The 10,359-nt window shown below is 40.2% G+C and overlaps 1 protein-coding gene across 2 annotated transcripts; it reads left to right on the top strand.

The window, feature by feature from the left end:
* The first annotated feature begins 1,774 nt into the window (after positions 1 to 1,774).
* Positions 1,775 to 8,465, top strand: RNF7 (ring finger protein 7). Of its 2 annotated transcripts, none has more exons than XM_040636733.1 (3): positions 1,775 to 2,048; positions 5,900 to 5,947; positions 7,513 to 8,465. In XM_040636733.1, exons 1-3 carry the CDS (start codon positions 1,881 to 1,883, stop codon positions 7,567 to 7,569), a joined length of 273 nt encoding a protein of 90 aa, XP_040492667.1. In that variant the 5' UTR covers positions 1,775 to 1,880; the 3' UTR covers positions 7,570 to 8,465. The 2 variants fall into 2 exon arrangements, with proteins under 2 accessions (XP_040492667.1, XP_008709399.2); XM_008711177.2 differs by having other exon boundaries at positions 1,784 to 2,055.
* The last annotated feature ends 1,894 nt before the right edge of the window (positions 8,466 to 10,359 follow it).

Genomic DNA, 10,359 nt, shown 5'->3' with positions numbered 1-10,359 from the left:
TTGCTTACTATGTGACCCAGTGCCAAAAGAGTGGAAGAAACACAGTAAGTGCTGTGATTTCCTGGGAGTACATGAATATATGTTGGCAGAGAGCAAAGATGAGTAAGATTTCTCTAAGTGCAGAGAGCAATCCAGCTGGAGCAGGTAGGGGAAGTTCTGTCCAGTTTCAGAGATGTTAAAGTGTGAAAGAAAAGAGGCCATCCTCTCGGCTTTCATCCTCTCATCTGACTTTCTCTTCTTTTCTCTTTCAAACTGGCCGGTTCCCAACAACTTAGTGCATTTTATCCTCATCTGATTCCGGCCTTCCTCCTTCGTTAGATATCTCGCATTTAGAACCATCTCTAGTCAGATGTGTGGTCGTTTAATATGAACAGAACATGTTCATCTGGGTTTGTTTATAGGCATTTTTATCTGGCTCATAAAGTTAGTGTGGTGAGATTAACATCTGCCATCACCACTACTGCTCTGCTCTGGCTGACAGCTTGGAGAGGTGTGCTCTCTTCACTCATATCCTGGCCTTGAGGGCCTCCCATCTCCCCCCAGTTCAAACTTGACTTCTTCTATGATGCTTTTCCTCGTGGCATCAGTCCTCAGGGATATCTCTGTCCCTCACATCATTTAATATTTCACTCAACAAGCAGCACGCATAGCATCTGGCCAAATGTGACCCTGTGTCCATATTTCTATTTTTACATATTTATGCATCCTTGTGTCCTCTGCCCGACTGCTGGAGTTTGGTTAGCCTCCGTCCAGACACAAGGCCTGGCATGAGGGGACCAGGGGAGACTGAGAGGCCCAGTAAGAAGACGTTGGAGGCTTGGAATCCCAAACCCGACACTACAGGTGTCCACCACTAGGTGGTGGTGGTCATCAGTCATCTCCTTAGGCATTCTGTGCCTCAACTTTCTTATCTTTCAAAATGAAGATGTTGTCTGCTTGGCTTGAGAAAACAGTAGAACATGACCCCAGGCTAGCAATAGAAGAACCCAAGTTTCATAATTGTCACCTTCACGTAATAGCGGTGTTACTTGTACATATAAAAGGAGGAGGTTAACCTACATCAGGTTCTCAGAGCATGGGCCCCAGAGTTCTTGGCATCCTTTCAGGGTACCAACAGGTCAAAACTATTTGCATGCCAATATTCAGAGCTATTTCCCTCTTTTCACTCTTTAGGAGTGTACAGTGGAGTTTTCCAGAAGCTACATTGTATGTGGCACCATTGCTCTAATAACTTGTGATCAGTTTATTACTGTTACTTTAAATCTTCCCCTCAATTTAAATTGCTTAAAAAGCAAACATAAATCTTACATAAAGACTCTTTAAGGTCCTGTGGTTTTTAAGTATAACGGGGTGCTGAGCCCAAAAAGTTTGAGAACCACTGAACCAGGTTTCTCACAAGACCTGAGGCCAGACGTTTCCTAGATACCGAGGACAAGGTATCTTGTATAAAGACATGGTCCCTGCTCTGATGGGGTTTACATGGGCGGGGAACAGTTATATTCAAGATAATTTGTGAGAGTGTTAAGTTTCTTGGAGGCACACATCAGGACACCTGGTGCCTGCGCAGAGTGCTCCGGGTCGCGGGAGAGGAACACTCAGCAGCGAAGCGTCCAGGCTTCACACCGTAATCGCCCTGAAGGCCCTCTGCGCTCTCGGTTGCCCCAGCGAGCGGAGGTGCAGGGGTGGACAAGCGGTCCGGCGCTAGCGTAAGATGACGTCACTGGGCCGCGCCAGCCAATCGGGGCGGCCCCTGCCGTAGGCGCTGCGGTGTTCCGTGGCCTGCAGGCGGCGCTGTGGCCCGCCGGGCGGCGCCACGGAGCCGCCATAGCCGCCCGCCTCCGCCGACTTAACGTCTCCGCTGCCGGCCCCGCGTCGCCGCCATGGCCGACGTGGAAGACGGCGAGGAACCCTGCGCCCTGTCCTCTCACTCCGGGAGCGCAGGCTCCAAGTCGGGAGGCGACAAAATGTTCTCTCTCAAAAAGTGGAATGCGGTGGCCATGTGGAGCTGGGACGTGGAGTGCGATACGTGCGCCATCTGCAGGGTCCAGGTGATGGGTAAGCGCTGCACGCGAGGCCCGGGCCGCGCTACGGCCTCCGTGAGGCCGACTCTGGGCATGGGGGACGGGGGAGCAAGGCTCGGAGAGACTCGGGTCGCGAGGAGTGGGGGCAGGGGCGCCGGGGGCCAACAGTGCTGCTTCTGGCCTGAGGGCTGCTGCCTCCGCCTGGAGGTCAGCAGGCGCCCGGCGCCGGGAGCTGGTCTTCTCTAGGGAGAGAAACGGGCTGTGAGCAGAGAAATTAAGGTAATTTCAGGTAGTGATGGGTGTGGCCAAGGACATAAAACTGGGTCATTTGATGGCAGCTAGGAGAAACCACTTCGGTTTGTGTGGCCAGCTCCATCCCTAAAAGCAAACCGCAACGGGGTCAGAGTAAAGGCCCTGAATAAGTAGGGCACTTTAATGGTTGTGGTCACCCACCAAAGTGATGCACTGGAGTCCTCTTCCACAAAAAACGACACCCTCAGTTCGCTCCTGAGAGGCGAAGGGAAGAGTGTTCTAGCCACTGCATTTCTGGGTTAGCTACTGCTGTTCCGCAGGCTTTTGAATCTGCCTGCCTCGGGATGGGTCAGATGGCACTCGCTTGTCTTGAAGGGGATACAGTGTGGTTCAAGAATATTTAAGGTTCGCAGGAATTGAAGAATGTAAGCCCTTTATTCAGAAACATAAATTTTCATCTCCTCTGGCCCCTCCCTATCATAGGATGCCATTTCCTGAAGAAGATCCTGCCCTTCTCTGAGTCGGGCCTTTGTGAAGAACCCTCTCGTACAAAATAAAATCTTAACTTCTTCTGTGATATTTCGAATAAATATACTGGACCAAGCGGAAACCTTTCAGAGCAGCTTCATCCTGTTACATTTTATATGCTCTCTGTTTTAAGATCTCAGACCACCTTCAAAAAGAGATGCTATCTAAATGCAAGTTGTATTTCTAAATAGAGCATTTAAAATACTGAGAGAGGATCTTAATGTTTCTTGGGGGTAGGTGGAAAAAGCTGAGGTTCTATAGTTTGAAAACTTTGTGTTTTGCTCAGCAAAATGAGAGAATTGGAGAAAATAAACAGAATTGCTCTCTCAAGGGATGAAATTTAAACCTACCAGAATCAAGATTGATTCTCAATTTACACTCTCTTTGGTAACTACACTCTTTTTTGTTCATCAGGACTTGTTTCAAAGAGGATTTACAAAAATGGGATCCAAATATTTTTTGTTTTTTACCTTTGAAAGAACTTAATTTCAGACATGATCCACTTATTTTGCGTAATTAGGTCTTAAAGTGCCTAGTTTATTGGCCTGCAGTAAATCCCCCTTGCCCCACCCCTTACTTAAACTACAATCATAATTTCCAGTTTGTGTGGCATTGTTAACTTATCCAGGCAACTTAATCTTTTCTTCTTTTGCAAGACAAGCTTTGCTAAATATTTTATTCTCTAAATTTTCTTTAGTTTAAAAAGAAGAGTGTTCCAGAAAGTTTGCTTTGTATTTCTCCCCAAAGAAAAAATTTTAGATTTGTAAGTAGAAATGCAGAATTCAAAGTAATGGTTGAAATCTTGCAACAAATAAACTTTACTGGGTTATTTAGAGTAAGTCAGAGTATGGGCTATAAATATATGGTTCACATTCATATTAACCTTCTAATTATAGCAAGTATTCTGCTACTGTGGATTAATTTTGCAGATTTATAACAGCTGTCCTTTGAGTTCAGAAAAGTATTCTGGACTAGACCTCTGTGTTTTGTTTATGAGGTGTTAAAATCCATTTAGTGGTCAGGTGACAGCAGAAGGAAGTTTGTTTTTCAGACTTCCCAAGCCTTACCCTAGTAGCATCATTCTAAAAGGTGTTACTGTTATGGTATTCCTTAGAAATGTTCTGTTTTAGATCTTAGGAATATCACAAAGAGAATTTTTTTTCTTTTATCTAAAACTTCAGGAATTTTTAGATTTAGGTGGGTTTTGATAATGAGTCTAAATCAAAGCTCAATCAAAATTGTAATCCGAGATTTCTAGATTGTGCAAAAGAGCCCACTTAATTCCATTTCCTTAATATTTTGAATTCATTTCATACACCTAAATGATTTATTATGACTTCTTGATCCAAGATTTGCCTGTCAGCCTGTTCTGATGTGGTTAACACTCTCTTCTTTGGTTTTCGCTCTTTTCCCTTCATTCTGAAAGGGGCAGATGGCATAGTGAACAAATGTTGAAGAAGAGGAAAATAGGTTTGCTAGTTCTGTTGAGTTCTAAAGAGCCAGAGTAACCCTTCTTGGCTATTTATGTTAACTTGGACATTTGACATACCTTTTGGAGTCTTGTTTTCCTAATTTGTGAAAGAGGTAGTTGGGATCACAGACTATAATTCTGTGATTATACAGAACCAGAGCCATGTCCTCACCCTTATATCATGATCCTTATGATATTTAGTTGTTTGCCTGCCTACCTTCCCATTTCCTGGTGAGACCAGGGACCCAGACTCGGTCATTTTGGTGTCCCCAGTGCATAACTCCTTATACAGAGTAGATACTCAGTAATTGTGGGATTGAAGAAAGCCTCAGGAGGCAGTGGTTGTTTTTAATCCACACGGAAGAGGCTAGGGTGGTGTGTTTTTTTAGGGTAAGAGCATGCAGAGAGGAGCAAACAAACGCCTGAGCATAATCCAGTGTAAGAAGAGGAGCAGGCTTCAGCTCTACCGTGTATCTATTTTTACAGAATTCTTTTTCTCCAATTTATGTTAAAAACCTTTTTTTTCTTCTGTTCTGTTGCTTTGAACTTCCTTTTTCCCATCTTGGACTCCTCTTCCAGCTAGTCAATGAACCCATTTTTTTGGTCCCTAAAATATTCTATATTACCTCCTTCATCAAGCAAATAGTAGTACACAGTGAATTTTGAAAACTTCTAGTATATCCTTTAGGTTCCTCTTCCTAGAATTTACTCCCAAGTAAATTATTAAAATACTTTGTCATTGTTGGATAAATGCTTTGGACTCAGACATATTTGTAAAGGGAGCGTTTTGTTTTTCTTTTTTCTTTTTTCTTTTTTTTCAAAGATTTTATTTATTTGAGAGAGAGAGAGCAAGAGAGCACGAGAGCACAAGCAGCGGAGAGGGAGAAGCAGGCTGCCCATTGAGCAGGGAGCCTGATACGGGGCTCCATCCCAGGACCCTGGGATCATGACCTTGAGCCGAAGGCAGACTCTTGACTGACTGGGCCACCCACGCGCCCTAAGGGAGCATTTTCTTAAAATAGAAAAAAGAGAGAGAACCTAGTATTTAAGAGTTCTTTAAAAATTAATTTTAATTTTTATATAGATCATACAGTCACGTAATTCAGAATTTTAAGAAAATATACAATGAAAACTCCTTCCCATTCCATCCGCTCTTTGGTAAACTTTATTATTAGTTACTTGGGTATTCTTCTAGAGTTTCTGTATGTGTGTATAAGCAAATACCAATATATATGCATGGCTTACTTAAAACGGTATCTTGAAACTAAACTGCCCCTAAAGTTGAACTATGTGAGCATGCCCAATCCATATGAACTTCTAATATATAATGGGGTATGGCATATTTTTCTGTAGTGGTTGCATGCACCTTTGGGACATCTTTTCATCAGAGTTTGTAAAAGTAGAGGGTCAGTAACCCTTGTGAAATTGCTCCTGGTCATAAGTAAATGAGTAGAGTGCCTTGTACTTTATTCATCTTTAAACAGTTATGTTCAGATGAGAAATTAATAATATGAGTCTCTTATCTCCATCTCTAACCCTTTGGGCTTTTATTTGACTTTGAAGTGTCTGGGTTTTAAAAGTTGCATTCTGAGCATCAGAATGAGAATTGCTATTTGTTTACTTTTAGATGCCTGCCTTAGATGTCAAGCTGAAAACAAACAAGAGGATTGTGTTGGTATGTTGTAATTTCATTCTCTTGCTTTTTCAACGAAGGTTTTCTCTCAGCGGGGATGTTTGAATTTGCAATTAAGATTGACTTTATCAATACACAAAAATAAACTGTAAAGCAGTGATCCATTATTAATATAAAATGTGTTCTCTAAAGGCCTTAATGGAATTAATCTGCAAGTCCTTTTATTGCCTGTAATTAAGAATTGATTATACATTCTAGGCATGGGCATAGTAAATATTTGATATTCAAAAAAGAAATCACTCTTTTCTATTAAGAAAATTATAAAGTAAGGAATTTGCCAAAATATCACTTAAATTTAACTGTATTATAGGTCAGATCTGGTAGGGTTTTATTCTAATAAAGCACATCAGTTTTCAGTACTCTTATGATACAGTATTTAACTTTTCAACTAACACAGAAAAAATTCTAAGTCTCAAGATTTTTTCCAATATCGTTTGTATATGGAAATCTATTAAATTTTGCTAATCGTCTGGGACTACAAAAGTTGTCTAAGGCTAAACATTTTAAGCAGTTCAGAGGTTTTTATGTCCTAGTTCTTGACGTCATCAGCTCTAGATTGCTATATATAAAAGCTTTTCTGAAGATGAGAGATTAACTTTGTACTTTGTGTCTGCATGGTTTACATATAGCTTCTTAATGATTTATGCGGTATTTATCAAATCCTGTTTCTTTGTCCTGAAACACTTAGAATGATTTCCCCTTGCTTCCTACTCCCTATAGCTAATTTTCATAAGAAGATGTGGGGTTTTTTCATGTTTTTTTTCTTTTTTTTCCTATTTCTTTCATTGTTTGTTATCGTATAGGTCAAGCAAGGGACAAATAAAGCCCACATTTGAGACTGTATTTCAGATTATGGGTGACTTCCCTTGGTTTAAAAAATATTAACGGAAATTGTGAGGTTCAGGCCACCTTTCTTTGATCACAAAGAGACCTCTCTTTCCAGCCAGCCACTTTGAAAAGTTAATGTGTTTGTCACATGAGGAATTGCACTGTTTATGGATGACTTAACATAGTTCATCACCACTTCCAGAAAATAACTCAGTAGATGTACAGCTGATAATGTTTAGAAGCATGTCATCTATTTATAATAGACTACTATGAACTGAAAACATTTAAAACTCATTATCTTGGTAAATAAAAATCAGGAGGATATTTTTCAATAAAATAAAGCATAGAAGGAAGGTCTCCAGGTCAGTGTATGACTGAGAAGATCTGGGATCTAAGGAAGGCTCAAGTTCTTTAATCTCCTAACTTCAGGAAGACAGCATGTGGAGCTGTGTAGGGACTGGGGGCCACCACATCACCCACAGATTCTAAACAATGATGGAAAGTCCCCTAATCACAGCGCCTCATCTCACTTAAGTGTAATTTATACAGGTAAGTTTTTATTTCTTTATAGATAGAAAAAATATCGACCAATTAGCCATCTTGATTCAAGATTATGAACCGTGATTATTCTTTATAATATAAAATAACCTATGATTTAAGTTCAGTAATTTAAATTAAAATATATAAATCAAATAATCTTTTTTTTCTTCCCCTTTCAGTGGTCTGGGGAGAATGTAATCATTCCTTTCACAACTGCTGCATGTCCCTGTGGGTGAAACAGAACAATCGCTGCCCTCTCTGCCAACAAGATTGGGTGGTCCAAAGAATCGGCAAGTGAGAGTGGTGGAAGGCTTTCTCAGTGCAGTTGTTTGGAGCCCTGGTGGATCTTGCTATCAAGAGCCCTACAAAGGCCAGAACACTCCAGGGAACTAATTCTTCAAATAGGAGGAGATGGCTCTGTGGTCTTTTGGTACTCATCAGAGGCATGATTTAGCATTTTGTTAGTTTTATTTTCAGAAATTCTCTACAATTAAGATAATTTATTCAAGATGGTCTTTCCTACCTCTGTGGTATGTGTCACACACACTGCTTAGAAGTGCTTTAAAGGAGGAGAGAGCTACAAATTGAATGACTTTATAATTTACTTATTGATATCCAAGAGGCTGTGGAAGCAGTTCCATTCGGAAGAGAACTTGTTGCATGCTTATAGTTGATCAGTTAAAAAAAAAAAAAAAAAGACAATATTATAGTAACAAATAAAGTGCAGTTTAAAACCCAACTCTTATCCTTAATTTGTTCCTGATATTTATTTTTGGCTGGGAGGGGGTGGTTCATGAAATCGTTATTTGATATAATGAAAATTTTAAGTTTGGACCAGTGAACAGGGTAAATAAAATTTAACCTTTGGACATATGGAATATCGATTGTCTCTTAGGCTATCATCCTCTGTCTTTGGCTCATCAAGACAACCTAAATCTACACTCACCTCACAGTTCAATCATTGAGCGGTAAAGAACAGAAGTATTTTCAAGTTCTGGCCAGATTATGTTGTAATTAAACTGTGTTTTAGGTGGAATGTTAATGAGGGAAAATGTTTACCACTGTAGCATTGGATCAAAAAGTTTATTTTATTACACGATGTTTTAATAAATGGTTTATTCTTTTTACTTCATTTGAATTGTCATTATTACAATTTTATGCACAACCTTAAAGTTCATATTAATAAACTAATATGTCAAGTGAATGATTTTACTTAACTTGAAAAAATATTCATATACTCTTATTTTGTAATAATAAAACTTAAAGTTTATTACCTGGAAACATTAAGTGTGAGAAAATACTTAAATTTTATTAAACTCACTCACACATAATGGAGGATATTTTGTAACAGTTTATGGACCACCAGTTTTTTTTGTATTTTTCTGTAATAAAGGCCACAGCTATAAATTTTATTTTTATTTATTTTTTAAAGATTTTATTTATTTATTTGACAGAGTGAGAGAGACAGACAGTGAGAGAGGGAACATAAGCAGGGGAAGTGGGAGTGGAAGAAGCACGCTTCCCAGCAGAGGAGGGAGCCCGATGCGGGACTCGATCCCAGAACTCTGGGATCACGCCCTGAGCCGAAGGCAGACGCTTAACAACTGAGCCACCCAGGCGTCCCCACAGCTATGAATTTTAAAAACTAAAATCTTAAGGGGCGCTTGGGTGGCGCAGTTGTTAAACGTCTGCCTTCGGCTCAGGGCGTGATCCCAGCCATCTGGGATCGAGCCCCACGTCGGGCTCCTCCACTGGGAGCCTGCTTCTTCCTCTCCCACTCCCCCTGCTTGTGGTCCCTCTCTCGCTGGCTGTCTCTCTCTGTCAAATTAATAAAATTTTTTTAAAAAATCTTAAAAAAAAATAAAACTAAAATCTTAAAAACTTTATCATCAACTTCTGCAGTTTGTCAGTCTGAATCTTTTTGTATCTAAGGAATGCATATACATAAAAGAGTGTTAAACACTAGAATTCATAGGCTTTCATATTGGCTACTATTAATCTGATTTCTCTGGGAATTACTGCTTTATTATGTATTTTTTCACAATTTACTGAAAAAATTACAATGTGGGGGTCAAGCACCTTTTTATCATATAATATCAAGGGTAATATTATCGACATGATTTATTGAAGTTCATGTTGACCTAGATTACTTGGCTAGATTGTCAAGCTTATTTTTTTAAGATTTTATTTTATTTTTAATATTTTTTATTTATTTGAGAGAGAATGCATGGTGGGGAGGGGCAGAGAGAGAGAGAAGCAGACTCCCCACTGAGCAGGGAGCCCAGTGTGGGGCTCAATCCCAGGACCCAGAGACCATGACCTGATCTGAAGGCAGATGCTTAACCGACTGACCCACCCAGGCACCCCAATTTTATTTTAGGAGAGAGCACACAAACAGGGAAGGAGCAGAGTGGGAGGGAGATACTCTCCAGCAGACTCCGTGCTGAGCACAGAGCGCAGCACTGGGCTGGGGCTCAGTCTCGGGTCCCTAAGATCATGATGAGCTGAAACCAAGAGTCGGACTGCTTGTCTGACTGAGACACGCAGGCATCCCAGTCAGGCTTCTTTCTTGTAGTTACTCTTTNTTTTTCCACACTGCATTCTTTGGGAGAAAGTCACTAAGTGCAGATAACACTTAGGGAGGGGGAGTTAGGCTTCTACTTTTTGAGGGTAGAATATTCTATTACTTGGAATTCTTTAGGATATTTATCTTCTATTTAATCACTTATCTATATCAGTAAATAGTGATGAATCCTTTCGGAAAGATTAAAACTTACCAATTCCATGGAAATGACTGGTTCTTAGACTACTCTGGATAGAACACCATTTATCTAATGATACCTGTGTAAGGAAGGATAGAGGGATAAAAAAGAAATACAAGGAAAACAGTTTAAGCAGCATATTCCAAACACATTATAGATTAAATCCCAAAGTTCAATCACACTTTCAACATCTCATTTTGAGGTCTCCAAAAATTCTTAGGATATGCGTGCCAGAATTTCTTTCCTAACATACTAATATACACA

The sequence above is a fragment of the Ursus maritimus genome, unplaced genomic scaffold (genome assembly GCF_017311325.1).
Source record: "Ursus maritimus isolate PB19 unplaced genomic scaffold, ASM1731132v1 scaffold_20, whole genome shotgun sequence".
Lineage (NCBI taxonomy): Eukaryota > Metazoa > Chordata > Mammalia > Carnivora > Ursidae > Ursus > Ursus maritimus.
The sequence above is the reverse complement of the archived record's forward strand: the minus strand, read 5'-3'. Positions and strand labels throughout refer to the sequence as shown.

Excerpts from the sequence above, each read along its gene's own strand:
- RNF7 (XM_008711177.2), top strand. The coding sequence starts at position 1,881 with ATGGCCGACGTGGAAGACGGCGAGGAACCCTGCGCCCTGTCCTCTCAC. Across the intron at positions 2,056-5,899 it reads CTGCAGGGTCCAGGTGATGG|ATGCCTGCCTTAGATGTCAA; the intron begins GTAAGCGCTGCA and ends GTTTACTTTTAG. Across the intron at positions 5,948-7,512 it reads CAAACAAGAGGATTGTGTTG|TGGTCTGGGGAGAATGTAAT; the intron begins GTATGTTGTAAT and ends TTCCCCTTTCAG.